The following is a 25,303-nucleotide window of genomic DNA, read 5'->3' on the forward strand; positions in this document are numbered from 1 at the left end:
ACCACTTCTACTACTACTACTACTACTACTACTACTACTACTACTACCACTACTACTACTACTACTACCACTACTACTACTACTACTACCACTTCTACTACTACCATTACTACCACTTCTACTACTACTACCACTTCTACTACCACTACTACTACTACTACTATCCCTACTACCACTGCTACCACTGCTACCACTGCTACCACTCCTCCTCCTTTTATGGGTTGTTAAGCAGTCTCATATTCTTTGATCCAGTTTTACATAGCCCACATTTTCCTCCTTATTAAGGTTCCCTACTCTCTTTACCCTTTCCAATATCCCTCCTAGTTTTGTTATTCTGTGGCTTGGAAGTAAAAAATCCCATCTGTTTTTTTTTTCTTTACTCCAAAGGTTTTATATAAAGCAAAGTAAGTTTATCAGTTTTAAATATAAGTTTATAAAGTACAAGTTTATACAACTAAAAGTAAATTATTGTCAAGACCTCTCTGGTGTCCCTTTCCCCACATACCCCAAGTGATCTCTATGAACTCTAGCTCAATAAAAAAGGGGAAGTACTGCATTTAGTCTTATATGGGATCACAGAGTGTTAGGAATGGAAGGAACTAAATATTGACTCTGCCACTTACTCCTTGAGCAAATCACTTATCCAATTTGAGTCTTGCTTTTTTCATCTCTAAAATGAAGGGGTTATATTAGATAGTCAGGGTCACATTAATTAGTAGCAGAGACAGGATCAGAACACAGGTCCCCAATGCTAAGCCCAGATTTCTTTAGCATGCTTTCTTTAAAATTTTCAAACCTGTCCCTGACCTCTGTCCTGAGACTTCCCCACTAACATTTGTTAACCCTAAATTCCTACACAACCCAAGATTTATGCACTGTTTGAGATTGTTCATTTACTCCAAAGTTTTGTTTTATTGTGGTGGTAGCAAAGAAAAAAGTACAGCTTACATTTTTTGAAAATGATAATCTACACCATGAGGACTCATTAAAGATCCTCAGTTCTTATTCTGGATCTATAAGGTTTTGCCATGTTCTCAGAAATCTTTGCCACTTCTCATTAAATTTGTCAATGTTGGCTTGTCCCAAGCCTTCCTCAGCCCTCAATTCCTAATATTTTCACATACATACATGTATATACATAAAACATTTTGCCCAACTTGAAAATGTCCAAAAAGAGAAGGGGATAGAGGGTAGGGAAAACTTAGAAAGGGGAGAAAAAGAGAGAAACATTTGAAAAGTTTAGGATGTAAAGCAGGATGTCTTGTAAACATGCACTCCCTGCATTGCTATGACCACATCTGTTACTGCTGTTTCTTTTTCCAGGTGTCATGTGTTTCTATGGTTTCTGAACTTCCTCCTCTCTTATGCAATTTTACAATGGCTTTTCCTGTTGATGACTTACCTGATCCCACAACTTCATGTGAATTAAGAAACCCTTCAATCAATTCCTTGTAGCTTTGATAAAAATTCAAATAAATTTCAACTTGAGCTCTCCCCAAATCAAACAATGATAACAATAACAACAATGACCAAACAAACAGATTTAATGCTAGGGTCACAGTGGTGCAATTTAATAACATGAGGTGATTTCCTTCAGGTCACAAATTAATAAATTGCACATTCTATTCCCTGTGACTTTGGGGATATTAGTAGCAATGGTAGTAGGATCTTATATGTTCACACTAGTAGATGGTGATGTAGACGTTGGAATAGATGTTTAGATGATGAAACAAACTTTTTATGGTCATTCTCCCAGCTCCCTCCCAAGGATCTTACTTCTTTTATTTCCCTTCCCTCTTTCATAAAATAGGAAAGCTCAATTTAAACAGAAAATTTCCCCCCTATTCCTCTGACTTATTTGCTAACAGGATTGTTTCACAATTTGTGGTTCTAATGATGCATTGTTGATTACTGACAAAATTGTCAAGATAGCATGATGATTCATTTTGTTCAAAGGATATTGCAATAACTTATAAATTAACTCTTCTCAGGGGCAAAAAAGTACCTTTCCACTTTTATGTTTTGGTTCCACAGATTTTTAAATCACTGAGACTTAGATAAATTTTTCTTTGAAAAGGGGTTTCCATGTTCTGTCTATTGTTTTGGGCTAGGTCAGTGTCCAGTTATGTAGTGACAATCAAAAAATAGTGGCTGGATAACCTGAACACTGTGCCCTAGTATCCACAAAATATTGAAAGAAACAGAGGAAGGTGTCTAACTCCATAGATGGCACCTCTTGGAAAGCTATAATGAAAGGTGTGGCTAAGAATAACACGTAAGAAAGAGAAGGTGTTGGGCTGAGGGATTATACCCATCAGTGGATCATAAATTCATCCAAGTATAAAAAAAGAATGCTAATTTTGGTTGGATGAAGGATGCTCCTATATTATCCAATACACAACTTTAAAAATAAAATAAAATAAAATAATGGGTAATTTTGCTTTGTGTACCAGTGACTTAAGTTTTCTATTGTTTCATAAAAGAAATGTTCCCCAAGTCATAGTTTCATGTTTTCCCACTGATGTCACACAACCTTGACCCTTGAAATATTGAACGTGTAACTATATGGGATGGAGTAAAAACTCTTATACCTAAGAAAGAGGTAAATCATAATCTTTCTCCCCACCAAATCTTAAATATTTCTTTATAAACTATACATAATGTTTTGCTAGGGAAACTAATAATTTTTGTCTTTTTACTTGTAGTAAGAAAATGATTCTAAAACTGGGAACATACAATTTTTACAATGATTAGATTTTCGTCAATAGTGAGAAATTTAGCCTCCTTCTGGCACGATGATCCAGAGACTGACTTAACCTACTCCTTCATACTACCTAGTCTGTTTAAGACACCACCCTGTAATGTACAGAGAAAATGACAAGTGATGGATATTAGTGCCTAATAAACCACATAAAACAAATACCAGACATGAGGCAAAACTAGTGTCTCATTTCCTTCTTGGGGGCTTTTTAGCCTTTTTAAAGCTCAGGGGTATGTGAGTATTAGTAGCACTAACTATTTCTCAGCTCTAGACAGGACAAACACACACACAAACTCACTATGCCAACTTCTCTGCTTAGTTCTGATAAAATCGTACAGTCCTTGCCAGAAGGGTATATGAAGTGATAAAGCTGCAAATTAGAAGCTTGTGTGCTACAGGTTCCCAAGCCAGGCCCAGGTGACTCAGTCTAGCCACCCATTTATCTAACTAGAAGAAATATATCAAAGTGGAAGGTGCTGAAAACCTAAAAAGGTAATTTAATGAAACATGATTCCTAATGACCCATTTAGTTCCTAATTCACCATAGCCCTGACAATGCCAAAACCCCAAATTCTAAGTTTTAACATCAGGGGTCCATGTGTAATTATAACACACTCTCCAAATATGCCCTAAATACACAGGGCCTGAAAGGAAGCATATCTACTAATTACTATAGAAAAAAAAGCACATGAATTATTTTGTTCTTTAGATGATATTAAAGAAACCCCACAAGCAAACAGATTCCAAGACTCATAGGTCATGATTTGAGCAATTATAAACCTTCAGAGAAAACTTCCCCAAAGGTTTATTAGAGGGGCATATGTGGTTTGGAAAGAAAGGAAAGGGATTCTTTTTTAATTGCTCTGTATATCTGGTGTCTCATAGAGTAGTCTATATTCCTGCCAGCTAACAGAAGTTAAGATGATAAAACACAGTACCAAATTAGATAGTGTAGCATTGTCATATATCTATAGTTCACCTATGATACACACAAATTATGTTTTAGGATCCAGGTAGCTGTATGAGCTCCCATATATTATTGCTGTAGGATATTTCATCCCCTACCTTTCCAGACTTAATGATATAGATTATGGTACGTCACATAATAAAGACAAATAAGGAGGCAGTAAAAAAAAAAAATAGAAAAGGCTTTATAGGCTCAGAAAGCCACAGAAAACCAGTTTTATCTAAATATCAGTATGTCCTGACTGTGCAGGTAAATTTCACTAGGTTGGCCCATCATATTTCTTTATCCTGATTTCAAAGCATCAGCACAGAAAATGCAGTGCTCCTGAATGGAAAGTCCTGCTAATTTTGGATTGCTGAGAAATAACATTTGCTGAGATTATAATATTCTCACAACTTCCCTTCCATTTTCTTTCCCTCTAAAGCAACAGCATTTTGCAAATCACACAGTGCCATTTAAATTTACCATAATTTTTCTCTTTCATTTTCATTTAATAAACCCTCAGATTCTCTTGGTCATCATAATGAAATTCATCAACATCAGTAACAGATTTGGCAGTGCTGATGTAGAAAATATGAAAAATACATATGGCTTTTTAGGCATGAGGAGAAAAAAAATCAAAATAAATGAAGATGTATACTACGGTGAAAATTGTCACCATTTTCCCACCAGAACACACAAAATGGAAAGCAAGATCTGTAAAACAGAACAGTAAAACACAATGCTAGGATAGATACACTCACGCACTGATACGTCTGAGCATGACAAGCATATATGTGATAATGACTTCTGTATGGGGGAAAACAAAACAAAACAATGATACAACACGCTTAATCGCAATATTGTTTATGACATTGTAGGGTCTCAGAAGAAAAAAAATAAAATGAAGAAGCTGCTTAGGCAATGGGATTAAAAAAAAAAGTAGGTGTCTATGTTTGCCAGCCACATTGCAGAATTGAACACAGTCACCTGTCGTTTTCCGCTTAACACAGGAGAGATGAGTTGGTCTAGTATATTTGATAGCAGGTTTTAAAATGATTTTCCTGGAGGGAGAGTGGGCCTGAACTTCTGTTTTTTTACCAAGTTCAGCCTTCTTATAAACTGCTATGGATAAGAAAACACAAAAGCACACAATCAGGAAAAAATGAACAAGTTCAATAAAACCGAATAAAATCTGATCAATTATTAAAGTTACCACTGTACTGGCCACAAAACAGTAACCGTGAAGTACTTGGCATACACAAAAAAATAAGAAAATAATGATTGTTAAATGAACCTTTTTTCCTTCTCACTTCATCCCTGGAGACTGTGCTAGGTTCCTTTTTAGCTACTTTTCTTTCAGGAGTGGAAATTCTGCCTCTCCCAGTTTTAAAGGGTTTTTCTTTCCTATGTTTATCGAGAGATGATCTCCGAACTTCCTTCTCTGCTTTCTCTTCTTTAGGAACAGTCTCTAACTGCTCTGTCATGATGCTTCTATCATCATCTGTGGGATCAAAGGAAATCATAACAACAGAACAACAGCGACATCAGAAATTAGTAAGGGGCATCAAAGGTCCTTGCGGTTTAAAAAAATGAAATATAGGGACACTTTAAGGTGTTAGGGCATTTATAACTATTTGGGGCACTGGACATTTATAATTTTTGTCCATTAGGTTATTACGTTTTGTTAAGTAGCAAGAAATTAAAAAAAAAAAGGATAATGCACACCTTGCGTATCCACCCAGAGGCTGTCAGCATCCATGATGGAGTCATCAATGGTGGTTTCATCTTTGTAATCATCATATGTTTCTGTCTTGTATTCAGAAAAGCCAACTTCTTCCTTTTCCGGGGAGGCAGGGGCCTCCGGGGAGCCTTCCTTGGGTTCTCCGAGTGCTTCTGCAGCTTCTTCTATTTGTGGCTCTTCTTCTTCAGGAGGAGAGGACCTCCTTTCCATCTCAGGCTGTTCTAGGGCAGCAAAGCGTACACTGTGGGAACCGGTTTCCCCTTCATCTGTTGTGGTTTGCACTACGGTGATGAAGTCATCCTCAATGGTCACCACTGACTCAATTACTCCCTTGTACTCAGGCATCTCAGCTGCACCCAACTCCACCAATTCCTCTTTGACAGCTGGAACACTCAAGTCTGTTATCTGGAGAGTTTCGGAGCGGAAAAGCAGTTTATCAGCTTCTCCCCGGGCTTCTATTTCTTCCTCTTCTTCCCTGGGAGCCTCCTCTGGTTCAGATACAATCCCTTGCAGCAATGGTTCGATGACTTCGGAGGGAGTGATGGAGATGTCTGGAGTTTCCTTGACTTCTTCTTTTGTCTCCTGAACTTGCTCCATCTGGATATCAGTCCCCTCAGCCTGTACCTCGTAACTCTTTGAAGCAGTTGCTGCTGGAGGCTCTTCCGCTGGCAATTTGATTGTGATGTCCTCCTGCAGTACAGTTACTTCTGGGGTCACTTCTTTCTTGCCCTCATCAGGTTTCAAGGACTCCATAGTCAGACTCTCAGGAGTGTGATCATGTTCGCCACTTGACTCATAGGACTCCTCTTTATCTACTGCTTCCTGGTGCACCAGGTCAGGCTTGGCCACTTTTTCTTTAACTTCTGTCTCAGAAACCTTGCTGCTCTCTTTCTGGTGGCTGGGCTCAATACTGGGAAATGCGTCTGCCTCAGGGGGTTTGGCCAAGTGGGTCCTGTCCTGTTGAGCAGCCTGGGTATGAGGTTCTGTTTCTTTTTTGGTATCTGCTTCCAGTCCTGAAGCAGCCTGCCCAAAGTCACTGATCTTAGCATCAGGTTGACTCTGCTCAACTTTCTTGGCAGCAGCTTCCAATCCATGGTCCACTTTTGGGGATGGCTCTGCTTCAGCCACCTCTGGTACTGAACTAAGACTCTTTTCGCCCTTTTCACTCATGAAGATAGAAGTATCTTTTGGTTTGATGGGCTCTTTGCCAAATACTTGTTCAAAGGTCATTCCTGTTCCAAATGCTTCAACTTTATCCACTCCCTCCGCTACTTTTTTGGGGTGTTCTTTTTCTTCCAGAAGAATTTCTTTGGATTCCATGTGTTCTTCACTCTTTTCTATCACAGTATCCAATTTATCATTACTCTTCCTTTCATGATCAACCTCTCTACCAAGACCTGACTTATCTCCAGCGATGGGCTGAGATAGCTCTCCCTCACTACTAAACTCTTCTTTGACTCTTCCAGCTGCTGCCAATTTCACTTCGATCAATGAAAGATCTGTGGCCAAATCTCTTCGGATCTTGTCATCAGAACCATCATAGAAGGAGCCACTTTCACCTGATAAATTCTCACTGTCCTGGACGGGTGATGGCAGAGGAACTGTATATTTATTGAAAACACAGTAACCCAGATCCTCAAGCTGACTGTCTGCTTTTGCAGCAACATGGTTTTCATCAGTTAGGGAAGCCAAGCCAGTGGTGCTCTCTTCAAGCAGTGTCTCTGATGGTACAGATTTCCTTCTTGCCACCTCAGCATCTGCACTCACAGAGGCTAGCCTGGACCTTGTGCCTGCTAGATCCAACATTTCGGGCAAGTCAGGGGCCATCACAGACCCATTTTTATAATAATCTTTGGCCAGGAAAGGTGACTCACACAATGATTCTACCTGGATATTCTCTGCTCTGGTCACTTTCTCCTCCTCCAACTGTTCTTCTTCCTCTTTGCTTTCTATTGGAAAACAAGGAGCTTTCTCTAGGGCAGGAGTTGTGGCCGGAAGGTAATCATCCCCTTCATCCATGCTCCCACTAGTATTAGTTAGAATATCAGAAGCCAGTGGAGAGAGATCATGTCCCCGACCAAAGTTAAACCCAAGTGCTATGGAATCCAGGCAAGACATGGGTAAATTGATGGACATGCTTCTTTGTTCTATGGCAGATCTACCACCAAGTCCTAAACTTCGGCTTAGTGTCAAATCATCCTTATTTTTACTGTGGAGATCTCTTTTTTCTCCATAAACTTTTGGATCAATGGTGAACATCCTTTCTTGCGGAGAGCTAGGTTCTTCAGGTAGGTCAGATGGATAGCTCTGTGCCAGGGTACTGTATCCCCCCTCTAAAATGGGAGCTTGCTGCTCTTTCCCTGGGTAAAATTCCTTTTCAGAACTTTTATGTATAGGTGAAACTGTGTCATAGGATTCATAGACGCTTTCTTTTGTATCACTCAATTCATAGTAATCACTGCCAGACTGGATGCTTTTTGTGGTTTCTTCTTTCAATGTGGAGGTTTCAAAATACTTTGACATTCCAGATTTGTCTTCATCCAGCTGCCTCTCATAATCAAGGGAGGCTGCAACCCCTGCCCTATGGGCCTCAATGTCTTTTTCAACAATTTCCTCTCGGAACAGTTCCTTGGTTGCACTCTTTTCACTGAGAAGACCTAGTTCATCAGAGGCTTTATCCAACATTTTTGAAGTTGTGGCTGCACCTGAGAGCACTTGTTCTAGGCCTTCAGGGAATGCATCATGTCTTAAATCATCAATGGGAGCTTTATGGTCTTTCTTTTCTTCCTGTTGGAATGTTTTCTCTGTTGAGACACTGATGATGCCCATCTCTTCATCTAATATCTTCTGGGGCTCACCTTCTTTTGGCATAGTTTTCTTTTCAGGAATGACATTTTTCTCTTCTGGTTTTGGATGAAGTTCACTGTCCAATAAAGTAGACTTCTGTCCGTTGAATGTACAAGGTTCTTTTTTCTGCTCACTGTCTTGCTTTATTACATCTTTTTCTGCCCCAACATCGGATATTTTCTTAATAGGACTTTCTGTTACAGTTGGTTTGCCAGCTTCCATGGATGGTGTAATTTCCATTGAGGTTGTTGTTTCCCCTGCTTTTAAGGTTTTTTCCATAAGGATCTGTTCATCCTTTGGAATCTCTTTGGCTATCTGTGGGCCACTGGACTCTTCCTTAGGCTTTTTATCTTCTGGCTTCAGTGTCTCTGGTGCCAAGGGTAGTGCTTCAGAAAGAAGTTTATCTTTAGTGGCATCTGACAAATCAGACTTCGATTCAGAAAGTAAAGGAAAGCTCACACTTCCAAAGGGAGTTGGCTTTGGAGAGTCCAATTTTTTCCCGGCCCATTTTGTGATTTCTTGAACTTCATAGCTTTCTTTCATGGGGGTGAGAGGGACAGGAGATAATTGACTATATGTACTCCATTCGTCCTTGGATACTTCAATGGACAAGTCTTTTTGCTCTTTCTGAAATACAGTCTCTGTGGGAAAACCCACACCAAGTTCTGCAGGGACTGGTTCACTTTTCTGCTGCATGTACTCTAGCTTCTCCCCGAAAGTCTGTTCAAATGGTGTAAGAGGTACCTTCCTATCTTCTTTGCCATGTACATCCTTTTTATCTACAATCTCAGGTTGTGCTGGCTGGGTGACTAAGGCATCAAGTTTAGGCAGTTCAGCAGGCTTACTTCCTTTCCCAGGTTCCTTTTCCTTCTTGTCTAATGGTTCAACTGTGAGAGGGCCAGTGCCCTGTTGTTCATGGAACTCCATCTTCGAGGCTGTAAGTAAATCTGAAGTAATTGGGTTGCTTTTTAAACAAGTCATACACAGTGCATTTAGGCAAACAGCTCATAATCATTCTTTGACATGATTAATGGATGGGAAGGTAAAAAGAAAAAAAATGCATGGAAACATGCAGGCACACTATTTAAAAATCAGTATGAAAATGGTAAGACTAAGATGTATGTTTACTATTGTTGGTGTGGGCTCTACCTATAATTGTCTTTGTGCAACTTCTCACCCCTCATATTTGTATGAGAAATATGCTTTAGATGAGTAAAATGTGCATTTGCCTTCAGATATACATTTCAAATAAAAAAAAATTACTTAGCAAGCCACAGAGGGCATGATACAACTTTCAAGGCTGAACAGAGAAAGAAAGATATTGATTTCCACTAATCTTTTGCACCAGTTTTCTCAACACCAAGTATAATAACAGGTTATAGGTAGGAAGAATGATTACTTCCGTAAAAAATAGGATTGTGAGTATTTCAAGAAGAAGGGGTTTCTATTAGACATCAGGCCCATTTTTAAACTAATCAATATATCATTGATATGAATCTTCAAATATAATTGTATATTTCATATTTATAAGGAAATAATTTATATTACTGTTAACCAATAGCTTATAAACTAACTCCTAAAAAGAGACAAGAAATATGGGAAAAATTTAATTTGTCATCTGTTAAAACTCAACTCTTTTTTATGATTCAACAACGGTTGAATATTTTAAGATACTTTGTATCATGGTCTCTCAATGAAATGTTTTTTTTTAAACAAGTAATAAAGATTGAAGATCGAAACAACTGAGAAAATTAAAATAAATGTCAATTCTAAAATTTTTCTTTTCTTTGGTTTTGAACAACTCAGATGATGGAATTTTGGAAACTGAAGAAACATTGCCTATTAGCCTCAAAAATGCTAAATTTATTATGAGTTTTCTTTGACTGTGGTAACCAGTGATAGCACTAATGACTTGTACTGTTTTGTTTTGTTTTTTTTGAGATTGGATCTTCTCTCACACAGGCTGGAAATATAGCAGTCACTCACAGGCCTCATCCCCAAACAGATCAGGATAACCTGCTCTGTTTTACTGACCTGAGCCAATTCACCCCTTCATTAGGCAGCAGCCTAAGGTGCTCAGTTCTCAAGAGCTCACCAAATTGGTGCTGGATTTAGCATAGATACTGAATTAACTTTACCTCTACTTGAGTTCAGGGTACCTGAACTCAGATGATCTACCACCCTCAATCTATCTGGCAATAGGGACTGAGTATAGCTGTGTACCACCTTGCCTGGTTCTACCAGTGGCTTAAGGTCTATGTGCCAGTTGGACCAAATGGAATTACGGAATGGTCCGAGGGTTTTTATTGCAGTTTAAACTTTGATAGCTATTAGCTAACAATAATTTAGCTAATAACTACTAAAGCATAAAATTACAGTAAGACTTTTAAGCTACCCTGTACTTTGCAAAGTTTAGAAAGGAAGAATAAAACTCAACCATCTCTTAACAAGAAAGTGTTTTGGAACATCATTACCTTAAGTACTTGTGTATCCTGTTGTAACAATAGAAAAGAAATATTTTATAAACTTCTAATAAAGGTCAGATGGATGAAAACTCAAGAAATTTGGAAATGACCAAAGGGATAGGCTGCAATAAATGGAAAGGGTATGACATGAGAAGCATCAGCAGTAGCTCAAGGAAAACTAAACCAGAATGCACTAAAGCATAAAAATACAGCACGCTGCACTGCAAACAAAAACACATCTAGAGTTTAAGCTTTTGGTATCACTGTCCAAGTCAATAGATCTAGTTTTTGGGGAAAAAAAAGCAGATGAATCTCTGCACCAAAAATTAAAAAAAATAAAATAAAATAAAAGTGTACACATATTAGCAATGTGACTGGCAAACATCTGAAATGGGGAAGGGAAAAGCACTCAGGTGACATTATCAGCTTAGCTGCAAAGCATATTGTATCATAGCAAAGTAAAATCAAAAGTCTGGTGCGACAGCAGGAAACCATGCGGTCACGGTCATGGGCACCGATGCAAATACAAGCTATGTTTTCTTTAAGCACAACAACAGGAGCGCTATAAAAATGAGAATAATAAGAGATGGAACAGCTTTGGGAAAGTGCCAAGTTGGAAAAGCTAGAAAATAGTCTATTCATAAGCAAACACATGCAAATCCTAAAGAAGACACACCTTCCCCAGCAGAGAAAGGTGTTTTTATATCCAGAGTCACTTCCTGGACCACTTTTATACTTTTCTCAAGTGGTTCCCCAGTGAAAACACTTTCTTCAGGAACTATTTTGGCTTTGGAACTAGAATCCACTTGGACCTCACTGAGGCCCTTTGGTTGATCTGAGGACTTAGCAGGCCCACACTCTTTGCCCCATTCTTTTTCAGGAAGAGCAGCAGGTTTTGCTTCCTCAGCCACTGGACCCTCTACAGTTACTTCTTCTTAGGGATGAAAAAGATGTTGACATCAGGACTACAGACAATACACTGTACAACATTCAACAGAGCCCTTATAAACATAACACTTTCAGCTCTATCTCCATTGTATAATGGCAACCACAAGTAGACTTTCTTGTACCATTAGAATGAACAAATTAATATTATGATGCAAGATACATTTTTACTGGTTCATATATTATGGTGCACAACCACTTAATGAGAATGCATTTTATTCTCTGAAATGCCATTTATTTTGAAATTTAAGAGCTGGAAGAGTTTTATTGCTCTATTTTCCCTTAGCAGAAATGACCATAGGTTGAAAACATGTTGAATCTTTGCTGGAAATAAGAGATGGTGCTACTTGTTAACAGATGATTATGAAATGTAGTGGTATTGATGTACTCAGAAAAGCGCTGCAATTGTTAGTTAGATGCTGTTTTTTCCAATGCAGGAAGTCTCTACATAATAATTGATCACAATTTTGTAGAGCCGTAACAAAATAAACTGTTAAAGAACAATTTTTCTTGGAGGGAAAAAAGACAGATCAAGTACCTTGGTTTATTTACTGTAAAATCCACCAATACTTACTAGAACTTATTCAATATTTCTATTGTACAAGAAGCAGCATAGGATAGTAAATAGAGAACTAACCTTGAAGCTTAGAATACCTGGGTTCAAGACCTTACTCTGACATACTGGCTGTGTAAACCTATGAAAGGAATTTGTCAATGTTCTAGACAATTCTCTGTGACAATACATGATAGAAAAGGTGCCAACCTATTCTGGTGGATAGAGGGAATCACCTCATCTGAGAATTCCATATATTAATGAAGTCACAGGTCTAATTTCCATCCCCCTATTTCTAGGGCAAAAAGTTACACAGTTGTCCCTTCCATTCTCTATGGTATGTAGAAGAAAATGAAAAAAATCAAGTCAGGTTCCAAAACATTTTGAAAAATAATGTTAAGGAAAAACATAAAATCATAATATTTTGTAGAACTTGTTTCTTGTACACAATTTCTATCACATTAATGGAACTCCTGACATAAATAATGCCACTCATATCCTTCCTCTTGAATTCAAAAGAATGGGGAACACGTGTACATTTTTTTTGGTAAGCATTGGTTTAAAGAATTTTATATCAAAAGGTCTGAGAAGGCAAAATAAAATGATGCCTTGCATATCCTAGGAGGAACTTTTAAAAACCACCAGGTCATAGTACAAGCATTTAAATTTTAAATAATAATAACAAATTCCCAAACCTAATAAAATGTTTTATCCATTTGTTTTTCCATTTACATGTGAAATGTAAATGAAGAGAAATTAGTTGGAAAATATTCACATCAATGAAGAACTGTAGTTGTAGTGAAACATTTTTCGAGTTGAATTAAATCTCAATGGGAAAGTTATACTGGAAATATCACATGACCTTTAGTTTTAAGAATAATGGGAAGAATAGACATTGCTAGAATAAAATGTGATTTTTTTCCACATTTTATTTCTGATACAAAAATTATTACTCATATAACTGAGTGCACATATGTATGAAGAGGTTTGGGGGGGCTGGGACCCTGAGAATGCCAAGGTTTAGTTGCTTGGAATGAATTCACACACTCAAGCCTTCTCTTAGTCAAGTGGAAAAAGTTGATTATGATGCCAAAAGAAGTGGGCAAGGCTCTCAGGGAACCTGTGAGATAATGAGGATGATGTTGATAATGCCAAGATCATGGATTCGATACCCATACAGGTCACCAAAATAAAAAGGTTAGGACCCCAAGAATGCCAAGGCAGAGTTGCCTAGAATGGCAAGTGTCAAAAAGCATCTTAGTCAAGTGTCAAAAAGTTCATTATGATGCCCATAAAAGTGGACAAAGATTCTTAGGGAACCTGCAAGATAGTAAGGATGGTGCTATCTTATATGGAAAAGGGAAAAAAGAAAGGAATGCCACAAATGCTAATTAGGCAATCTAAGGACTTTAAAGGATATGGGGGGGGAGGGGTGCAGGTATCTCTGGAAATCTATAATAAGTGTCTATAATCTATGGATGGAAAATGCAGGATGTCTGCAGAGATAACTTTGTTGATGAGGGAGAAAAGACAGGTTTTTGTTTAGTTGCCAGAGGCATGAACCTTGGCAATCTGGCTTAAGGGCATGTGTTCTTCAATAAGGGAAAATTTTCTCACAGAACAGCTGCCTACTGAGAGATTGGGAGGCTTCCAGAGACATGATCTTAGGGCCTGGGCTCAATTACCCCATCATTCAGTATATTAATATTTAAATCAAATTGACATTTTTACTTTGGGAGCTTATTTCTATAAAGTGGTATTTTTCCCTTTCTGAGTCTATTTTACCAAGTTCATTTAAATCACCTTTTCGTGGTGGTATAAAGCAATTGATTTCTGTGATCAAGTTAAAAGAATTTTAGTGTTAAGTCTCCTGTGCTACCAGGCTAGATTCAATGTGACAAACAATTAAAGTTTTTTCAAAATCCATTTAGATTTCTTTGGTTCTCATTTTATAAATCAAACTTATTTGCTCTATCCCAATCATCCTTCACTCAAGTCACTTGTACTTTCTTGATTTTATGGTTTTATCTTCTGGATACCATTGGAAGACTGATTTTTTTCTTTTTTCTTTTTGGAGGGCAATTGGGATTAAGTAACTTGCCCAAGGTTACACAGCTATGTTTTATGAGTGTGTATGTGTGTGTGTGTGTGTGTGTGTGTGTGTGTGTGTGTGTGTGAAGTGTCTGAGGCTGGATCTGAACCCAGGTCCTCCTGACTCTGGGGCTGGCGCTTTACTCACTGCACCACCTAACCACCCCCTGATTTTTTCTTATAAATACATAGTCCTTTACTTTTATCAGGACTGGCAATATACGGGTGTACTTTAGTTTCAAGAAAGATTGGCATATTCACTGTAGAATATCTATACCAGACTGCAGGATATTAGGTTGTATGATATAAGACATTCAGTTATTATTCACAATAAGAGGATCATCTACAACTACATTTCTAAATATTGAAGTCACACATACTTGCCTTTTCCATTGCCAGAGTAATGTCTTCCTTAAAGTTTAGGAAGAATAATTGATTTTCCTAGTGGTGTTGATTAAATTGTTACTATATAATTAACTGTGTGTCTCATCTCATTCCATTTCAACAAAAACAATTAAAATAAATAACAATCATAATCATAACTAATAAATATATAGCAATTTAAATTCTGCAAAACAATTGACATTGGTCCAAATTACAAATTATTTATATGCAAAATATTTGATCATCACAGTGACCCTTTCAGGTAGGTATAGTTTTATACCCATTTTATAGCTGAGGAAACTTGCCCAGGGTCACATAATTAGTAGATGTCTAAGGCAGGATTTAAACTCTTGACTTTTTGACTCTTGAATGCAATGCTCTAGCCACTGTGCCATATAGCTACCTCAAAACAGTCACCAAGTGATTTCCTTCTCAGTTTCTGAATGTAAATTCAGATCACTTCTGACCCAACAGACTAGAGAAGTGACCTTTTCCTAAATTATACACTTATGCATTATAAACTTTACACATAGTTAAAAAAGAAGAACCCAGGGGCGACCAGGTGGTGCAGTGAGTAAGAGCAACGGCCCCAGAGTTGGGATGACCTGGGATCAAATCCGGGCTCTGATACTTAGCACCACACCCAGAAATAACTGGGTGTAACCTTGAGCAAGTTACTTAACCCCCATTGCTTCAAAAAAAAAAAAAGAAGAACCCATTGTTTTTGGATTATGTTCCAATGATGCTATGAGCCTGGGCAAAAGAATACAAGAAACATATATACCTTTGTTAGCTTATACAAGAAGAAGAGAAATTTGTATATCCCCTGGTTTATCTATTAATAGGCAATGGGAAGGATTTATCCCAGAATCAAGCTCTCACCTTATTCTTTGGAATGAAATCTTCCTTTTAAATATGTTCATTATATATCGAAGAAAGTGGAGGACTTATTATGTACATAAAGACTTCATTTCCATGTGGAAAAAACAGATTGTCTCTGTTCCCTCCCCAACATGAAGGCACATGTAACATGATGAATGTGGTCAAGATTTCAGGGCGGGGAGGAGGAGCAAAAAGGGACCATGCTTGGTTCACCTTTGTCATGACTCAACAGGGCCTCTGCCATCTGCCTGGTGGCACTGGGGAGCACACTAGAGTCAGTCCACTCTGAGCTGAACAAGGGGTGCTCATAGTACTCCTCATCTGAATTGTAAGGGTCATCATCAGGCACAGACACTGAAATGGAGGGGGCTAGGAGCTTACGCCTGTCCCCGCTGGTGGCGGGCAGAGGTCCCACTTTATCCTCAGCCCCTTCATCTACAAACAGACACACGGAAGAAACTGCAGGGAGAACTAAACAAGACAGACAGACACAAGATAAGACAGGACAGGATGGAGGCATGCACGAGGATAGAGAGATCCATGGAAGCATCTGGGTGGGATGAAGAGATGGAAATCAGCCAGGTCAAAGCCAGTGAATAATGGGAAGAGATGAATGTTTCATGCTTCAATATCCAGTGAATTCAACTTATTCCTCTTGACAATTTTATTGCCATTGATTGATCTACATGAGTCACAGGCAGTGCAGCCTTAGTGCATTTCAGAAGTCTTCTATATCATCTCTTCAAATAAGCTCAAACAACCATAGAAACATTGGAACGGAAACACAGCACTAGAAAAATTAATCCACCATTTCCTTAGGGAGAAACCAATTTTCAATCTTCTCACATTTACAAATGTGTAAATTTCATCAGCTACAAAAAAGAAAGTTGTTAAAAATAGGTGACAAAGTAAGGGCAAAACTTTTTCATATTTGGAATACTATAAAGTGCTGAAATTAACTGGAATGCTCAGGGAACGAGGCATGCTGCTTATTTTAATTTTCTGATTAACAGAAGGTTAGTCAGAAATTCTTTTTTGTAGGAAAGCTTGTTGAAAATTAAATATTCAAAACTCATTCTAAGTATATCAGTCTCCATTCCTGCGTCAATAAGAAGGGCTCAGAGAACATGATGAAATTTTTCTTGGATAACTGAGGTTAGTGTAATGGCTTGAGGTCACCAGTTTGGATATTCATCCTCACTATACGTGACTATTAGATACAGACAGTAGAAGAGATGGGGTTAAATATGCATTGATCCCTGGGAACTAGTATTTTTGAACACCTCTCTGATATAAGCTTGCTTTCTTGGGATTTGTTTCTTCCTCCTAAGAGCAGTCAGTATTCAGGGAAAAAAAATCATTCAGGGATTCCAGTTAGTTGCCTTCTGGTTAAAGCTTTACTATGCATATTATTTTTAGTTCATTATAATACTGACATTATCTATTTTTTATAGCTTCCAATATCCCTACACTCTACTGACTGTGTCCCACTGAATTTCTCTGGAAGTACCTATCATTCCTGTCCAAACAGGCCAGTATCTCACCCTTGTATAAGGTTCAGTGCAATAAAATCAGCTTTCCCCCTTCAAACTGGCTAAATGTGAAACCACATAAGTATGATTAAAATAATTTGATGATAACCTAAATTTAAAAGATTTTTTTATCTTCTCTTTTCTATCCTGTTTTGCAGTAACTCTTAGTAGAAGTAATAGTCCTCCAGCCCTGTGGTTTTAATCTTCTTATAGTTGGCTCATATGATTACAGGGTCATTAGTTTTCAGCCAAATACCACCAGCACAAACCATCCTTTTTTGTTCTCCATAAATGGTGGTTTACCTTTGGGATTTTTGTATTCTTCTGCTACAAAAGTTGTAAAAAAAAAAAAAAAACCCACCTGCCTTCACTACTGCTAAACCATTTATTGCAGAAATTAGCCAGATGCTATACTTTCAGAATTCATTAGATAAAGGAGAGAAAAGTACAGAAGGAATGAACTCACTTCTGCCCCCACTTTTGCCTTTCTTGGCATTCTCAGAGCTTAGCCTGGTATGGTAAGCACTTAATAAGTTATTGTTGACTGACCAGATAAAGTGCATTGAGTAGATGCAAAAGAGGAAAATGAAACCGTCACCCTGATTATAATTTCTTGAATAATGCTTGGGTATGGAGATAATTTCACTGAGGAAAAAATCCATAAACTTCACATTTGAAGAGTTTTTCAACCTATTAGATAGCTTGTCAAGTATTTCGTATTCAACCTCTTCAACCTATTATATATCTATTGAAGTATTTATTACTTATCTATATGATTACATATCTATATGAATATCTAAGTATTTCAAGTATATTTAAAGTAAGCACTTGCTTCCTGTGAAATAGAGGCTATATATTCCTATATTTGAATAGGGCGATTAAAAATGTGTAATTATATTCTCGCCTACCTTTAACTCACTCATTACCTTTAAAGGGATATAAGGACTCTGGGACTCCCATTAGGGAGAAAACATTTTCCTAGAGGACTGAGGACCATAAGGAAGCAATCTATAACTTCTGAATACTACAGTGTCTTGAATTTAGGGACAGCTGGAAAGTTGACTTTGTGGGGCCACTGTAACCAGAGAGAGAGAGTTATCCATTGAATAGAATTTACCTTTTCCTTTAAAGAACTCTTCAGTCTCCCCCCAAAGTTGAGTTTGAATCCAAAGTAAAATTTTACAAAGATAGGCATATTGCTGAAAGTGTTTTTTTTTTTAATTTTAAGATAATGAGGATGGTGAAAATTCAGCTCTATATTTCTTTTCATAACCTATTAAGACATGTAACTTGTGGTGGCCTCAAGAACATAGATTAATAAAACTTTAGAACTGTAAGTTACATTAAACATCATCTTGTCAAAGCCCCTTATTGATAGCATATAAAAAGTTCTTTTTTAATATCAAGATTTACAAACATGTTAAGGTTTAAACCATTATTCAATAAAAAAAGAAAAGTACATTTATTTCTGTATTTGACAAATGATTACATAATTTAGAATGATCCCAAAATTTCTATCAAACCATTTATTGTATTCTTGTCCATTTGTCCCAGAAGAAATCATGATGTATCCACATTGCAGGTAACCTCAGCTTCAAGAGGGGCAAAGAACTGACCAATTATTCAAATTACTATGTGTGTGCATGCATGTGTCTGTGTCTGTGTGTCTAAATGGAATGTTTTCATTTATTGCCTTTTCTACTCATTCTTATTTGGAATCACTCATTCACAAAGACAAGGCTGTCTCTGGTTTGATGTAATTAGGTATCCTAGGTATTTTAGCCTTAAATACCACCTCTCTCCATAGACCTCCTTATCCATATGTAGCAATATCTAAATTTATCAACCTGAACACATTTGTGAATGTAAGTATAATTAGCAACTGAGAAGCATTTGAATTTTTTAAATCCTGAAATTTCCATGAGAATATGAAAATGAGTAATACCCCATAGAAGTATGATATAGTAGCAGGCATCACAGATTTTATTTTGTTTTGTTTGCTCTTGAAAGAACCTTAAAAATATCTTGTCCAGATCTTTCATTTTCCAAATGAAGAAACTGAAATTTTGAGAAGTTAAGTGACTTTGCCAGTTTTACTCAGGAAGTCAATAATGGAATCACAATTTGAACTAAAGTCTTGTGACTAAAAATTCAATGTCTCTCCACCTCCTTCCCCCAATCATATTGCAACTGGTTCATACATTCCTTTATGCAAGTTATTGGCTGAGCTGGGCAATATTTCCTTTCTTATTGGGATAAAATATGTAAACTTCATACCTATTGGCATAAACTTAGAAAAAAAGCTAAAGGACATGGCTATAAATTGAATTTCCATTAGAAATTCAGAACTGAGAATCACATAATTTTTTTCTGTAATATAACATGTTTAGTTTCAGAGTGATAATTTATTTTCCACAGCCAAGTAACGAAAATGAGAGATAAGGAGATAATTACCATGATGGGGAGAAAATTTTTCTACTGAATTTGTTAACTCTTAAAGTATTTTATTGATGGATGACTTCAAGGTTGTTGTTTCAGGATAGATGCTTAGAACTTTCTTTGACCACCTAATAAGAACAATAATCCTAATAATAATAACTGATATTTATACAATACTTATGGTTTAAAGGTTTATTTATGGCTTTACTTTTTTTCTTTTTTAACTCTAACATAGTGAAGGTAAAAACCTAAAATTAAACATTTAATTATATACATATATTTCAATTTATAGCATTTATTATATTATAATTTTATATTTAATATGTATTATGTATTAAACATTTTAATTTTAAGTTTTTGTCTTCACTGTTTTTATCAGCTGATAGAAATTGGACTATAGAAAGTCTCTAACACTTGACTGAATTGTGGACACTGATCTTGACCCATTGTACAACCATCAATATTTTGGAGGGATGAATGGGTCTATTAATCATCTCACCCTTTTAAAATATTTTCCATTATGTTAAGCAAGCTCAGCCGAGGTGAGAGATTCAAAAATAAGTATTCTGTGATTTGCTTTCAACACCGATTTCCTGGAAAATGAAGCTGAAACTAAAAACACTTAAAGCTTCAGAAATGGTAGCTTCAAGGCAATGACTCATCTGACTTACTCTTCCAGAGATTTGATCCTGCTCCTGCTGCCCTTTTATGAAGTTGCCACAACTTGGAAATAATCCAGAACCTTGCCTTAGATCTGCAACTTTTCAAAGAAACATTGTTTCATATTTTCAAAAAGCTTTCCTTCTCCCAGAAATGAAAAGTTAAAGAAAAACAAAAGAGTTCTCTGAAAATTTGCTCCTTTTCAGTTCTTGGTTGCCCCTGAAGTCTGGCAACATCAAAAAGAATGCCTGGAAGAATCCAATGGACTCCTGCCTGGTATTATTATTTATATTTCAAGTCTCCTTTGAAGTCCCAAGGGCCTCAAGCATGCCGATCTAACCAGTCTCAATATGTGTTTAGGAGGATAGGATTAGTTGTATTCCATCAATGACCTCAAATCTAAAGACACTGGAACCCCACAGGGAAGCTATTTATTATGAAGTAGAAAAAGTGATGGAGCTTTGGAGGTGAGTTTCACCAGTCTCAATACATTCCATCTAGCATAGAATAATCTCAAGACCAGTGTTAGAAGGGGACCTCACCCAGCAAATGCTTAGTTATCTTCCTTTCTCTTTATTTGCTAAGTCCCACATGCAACTGCTTTTGATTTGGGGATGGTGGAACCTCTGTATGACATCAGTGTTAATCCTAAAGACCAACCACATGTCATGTCAGAATTTGACTATAAGGTATCCTGACTCATGGAATACTGAGCTGGGTTATGAGCTAGATCACAATTAATTTTGTATTTGAATACTCAATTTTTACATAAGTGGAATTTTCAAATTTGATACTCAAGTATTTCAACTAATGGAATCAGATCTCTGAAATTCTCTTTAACACAAGATTCTGGTTATGTTCTAGAATATACTTTGAAAATATTATTTGAAGTATGTGAAATTTTACAAAGCATTCAATGTCCTCTACCATACCAGATGGTCTGTCCTGCTTGGGCTGTCCCTCCCAAATTACTTTATATTTAACTACTGTATTTTTGTTTATTCTCATTACATTTATTTTGTAGGTACTTATATGTCCTTGCTGCTTCTCCTGTGAGGATGTGGATTCTTTGCTAGGAGGGATTGTTTCTTTTTTTTTTTATTTTATTTTTATTTTTTTTAAAGCAATTGGGGTTAAGTAACTTGCTCAAGGTTACATGGCCAGTTATTATTTCTGGGTGTGGTGCTGAGTATCTGAGCCCGGATTTGATCCAGGTCATCCCGACACTGGAGCCAGTGCTCTTACTCGCTGAGCCACCTGGCCGCCCCTAAGCAATTGGGGTTAAGTAACTTGCTCAAGGTTACATGGCCAGGTGTTTCTGGGTGGGTGCTAAGTGTCTGAGCCTGGGATTCGATCTCCAGGTGTTCTCAACACTGGAGCCGGTGCTCTTACTCGCTGTGCTACCTGGCCGCCCCAGGAGGGATTGTTTCATTCATTTTTTTTAATCCCTAGCATCATGCACAGTGCATAGCACATAGTAGGCACTTAATAATTTTCTGATTGATCCTCGAATCATAGTTGTCTTGGTTAAAATGGTCTGATGCTCTTCAAAGAGTCCATTTTCTGATATTTTCAGTGAATCCACATGGATTTACTTCCCACAAAGACCCAGCGCAGTGCTGCAAAGCACAGAGCTGAAGGCAACTGCTTCTGGTACAACTACTACTCAGTCCTTTCAATCTTGAAAAACTTGTGAACTTCTCAGTTGGCACATCATCTGTGTTTGCCACCACAGACTAACTTGAGAAGGAAAACTGTCTTCATGATAGGAATGATGCATTTCCTTCACAAGAACACTAGAACAATAATAGTTTCAACATTTTACTTTTTTTTTTTTCTTAAAGAGAGGGTAGAAACACTCTAATTCTGACCTTGGTTGTACGGTGGTCCCTGCACTGGCTTTTCACTTTCTTCAGGAATGCACGCCAAATGTCCAGGACAGTCATGGGGTCAAAGGTAAAAAGGAAGCTAGATCATTTTAAAAAATAGGTAGCTTAGTGGTAGGGCTACATTAGGCTTAAGCTTGTTGAAGCTTCCTTGATAAACCCTTTTGGGGTTTATTGGGTATATTGCTTGTTTATTTGATGATTAAGTCACAAATCTTTGCAAGTGGACCAGAGAATAAGTACAGAGAAATATAAGATCAATCATGATAATACATTAACAAATAATATCAATTAACAATCTTAATTATTATTTTTAATGGTCCTTTATATGTAACCTCTGGGGGAAAGATCATCAAAAACCAAACCAAACCAAAAAACAACCCACCACAATTAGTACAAAGTCACAAGCCCTTTAACTCATCACTACTCTTAGCTCATTTCAGAAGTAAGAGAACCTTTACCTCTCTGCTTAGAAGTGTTGACCTGTTTCTTGATCAGTTTGTCACTTCAGTTAGAATCATGATTAAGGTAACTTGGACATGATTACTAACCCATCTTCAAGAAAAAAAGAAATCTCACCTTTTTTCTATCCTGACTCCCTATTTCAAAAACTCCACTGTAGTTCAGCCTTACTTTTCCTGTATATTAGTGAAACACACACACACACACACACACACACACACACACACACACACAAACACTCCAGTAAATCCAGTCCAGCTATTTTTTAAAAAGACTGACTAGTAAGAAGTTATTAATTTATTTTAGTTATCTAACAAAATAAAACTGCTTATTTTAAAAAGTAACTGGTTATTTCACTGGCTTCAACAGCTATTTAAACACATGCACATATCAGTTGGGCCCTAGCCAATTTTTACCTCATAACTCTGCACACCTGTTACATATTTGTGGCAATCAGAGGGGGTGAATGTTAACCAGACCCTCTGCCAAAACTATAGATTTGAGTTAGCTTTAAACGTCTGGTTTGTAAAATAATTTCTACACTTTAAATATCAATCAATTTTAATTATGAAAAGCAAAATATTATGGAGAAAAAAACAGATATAAGTTGATTTTTAAAACTGCTTCTTTGTGTGCTTGGAACTCAGATCTCTCACTTTAAAAGCAAGGCATTGGTTCTTGACATAATTTCATGTGTATTTTTTTTAACAATGAAAATCAGAACTTAATCCCAAACCATTAAAAGTTGGTCCTAAAAACATAGATAGAAAAGTAATTTTGATGCTTTCCTAGGACCGCCTACATCCCTGGGATCTAGATCCCAATCTGGATCTAGAATAGACCTTGATGACTATCTATGACCCAATCATTTTATAAGGAAAGTAGCTTAAGACTTAGAAAAGTACAAAAATATGGCAACAAAGACACCTAGTATTAAGTAGCGGTCAGGAATGCAAGCACAGGCCTTTTCTCTTTCCAAATCCAATGTTCTTTCCAGTTATATCTTCAAGGTAAGTCTATGAAAAGTAAGATGACCTTATTTCCTCTTCCCCTCCCCTCCAATAAGCTACCATAACAAAAGCTATTGAACTCAACTCCTGGATTAAGGGGACAGAAATTATTCTAGAAAAGTCACGACTACATCATCAAATGTTTGGGGTAGTCAAGTCAAGCCATGTTTTGTTCATATTTTACTTAAATTTGTTGTAATTTCCAGGGTTGCATTTTCTTCATAAAGTAGATGCAAAGTCATTATGTAGAATCCCAAAGGGTGACTGTCCCTCACAATTCTAAATTGTGCAAAGACCCCCTGGCCACTGAATTCATTCCTGATAGAAAGTGGAAGTCAGAACTTGTTAAAGCTGTGATATTTTATGTCCTCAGGAGGGCACTCAGCTGCTCAATGACTATGAATCTGTCAATTAGGAGGATTAACCAGACACTTAGAGATGAATGCACTTTATTATAAAATTACTTTTTACTATTTTTAGAGTAGACAATAAGAATGGAAACTCCTTGAGGGCAAGATCTGTTTCATTATTGTCTTACAGTATTTAGCATATTTTAAGTACTAAGGTAAGTAAAGGCCTCCTGAATCCTTTTGTTTTGACATAGAGTTCAAAAGCTTGTAGATTATTTTGTATCTGGTTTGAGATTTCACTGGCATAGGGAACTTTCAGTGCAGAAATTCTAGAAAAGTGACAACTATATCATCAAATGTTTCAATGAAATCAATAGTTCTGTCTGTAATTTCTAGTCTTAAAGACTTCTTTAGGGGCACTTAGAGGTTAGATGATTTGCCCAGGGTCACCCAATCAGTATATATCAGAGGTAGAACATGGATTCATGTGTTTCTGATTTCAAAACCCCTTCTTTCTCCACTACAGCACACTGTTTTTTAGAGAAGAAGAAACCACTCAAAATCACTAAGAATTGAAAAAAAAAGATAGAAGTTAACAAATTACTGACCTCTTCAAAATAATTTCATCTTAAACTAGCTGGTATATACATGCTCAAATGGCCAAATATTTTGGTTTATTTATATTAAAATCCAATCTAGGTAATTTGTGTTTATACCTCTATAGATAGAGAAATCTCTCTATGTAGATATCTCTCTAATAAACATATAACAGAGAGAGAGAGAGAGAGAGAGAGAGAGAGAGAGAGAGAGAGAGAGAGAGAGAGAGAAGCAGTATGCTGTAGTGGAAATAGTTTTATATTTGAGTCAGAGGACCTGACCTATGACTGAATTTTGGGCCTATCTCTTACTATTTGTGCAACCTCAGACAAGTCAGTTAACCTTTTTAGGTTTCAGTTTCCTCATGTTAAATAAGATTGTCATAGATATATTTTAAGGTCCCTTCCAAACTCTAAATCTATAATTTTATAAATGTGTATAAAATAGATTTTATTTAAAATTATTCTAAAAAAACCCTCAGAATTTTGCTGTATCCATGATACTATGTATTTTTTAAAGCATAATCAGATGTATTTGGCTTTACATATATCTGTATAAATAGACATACATAACAATATCAATTCTTATCTTCAAGAAACAGCTAACATGATCAAAGGGAAAGAAATGGAAAGGTGTAGAGTAAAATAAAAATGAATCAAAACATTTGCATGAATTTAGTGTGTCATACATATATACACAGGAATATGCAACACACTAAAGCAATTAATCATTGAGGTGTAACTTAATCT

The 25,303-nt window shown here is 36.8% G+C and overlaps 1 protein-coding gene across 16 annotated transcripts in view; it reads right to left on the reverse strand.

The window, feature by feature from the left end:
- Positions 1–25,303, reverse strand: part of MAP2 (microtubule associated protein 2) — a 373,092-nt gene that overhangs the window by 39,960 nt on the left and 307,829 nt on the right. For 7 of the 16 annotated variants that reach the window (XM_069075243.1, XM_069075250.1, XM_069075242.1 and 4 more), the window contains 3 exons: positions 5,436–9,245; positions 5,005–5,211; positions 4,698–4,832 (listed from right to left, as the gene is read on the reverse strand). The exons of 4 other annotated variants lie outside the window; for them this stretch is intronic. In XM_069075243.1, the coding sequence (XP_068931344.1) occupies positions 4,698–4,832; positions 5,005–5,211; positions 5,436–9,245 (4,152 nt within the window). Of the gene's footprint in view, positions 1–4,697; positions 4,833–5,004; positions 5,212–5,435; positions 9,246–11,439; positions 11,698–25,303 lie in introns of all 16 variants that reach the window. 5 more of the 16 variants (XM_069075251.1, XM_069075249.1, XM_069075248.1 and 2 more) reach the window with 2 other exon arrangements.

This window comes from Petaurus breviceps, unplaced genomic scaffold (genome assembly GCF_028583685.1).
Source record: "Petaurus breviceps papuanus isolate PSGF00001 unplaced genomic scaffold, PetGlider_PUasm1.0 90903, whole genome shotgun sequence".
NCBI lineage: Eukaryota > Metazoa > Chordata > Mammalia > Diprotodontia > Petauridae > Petaurus > Petaurus breviceps.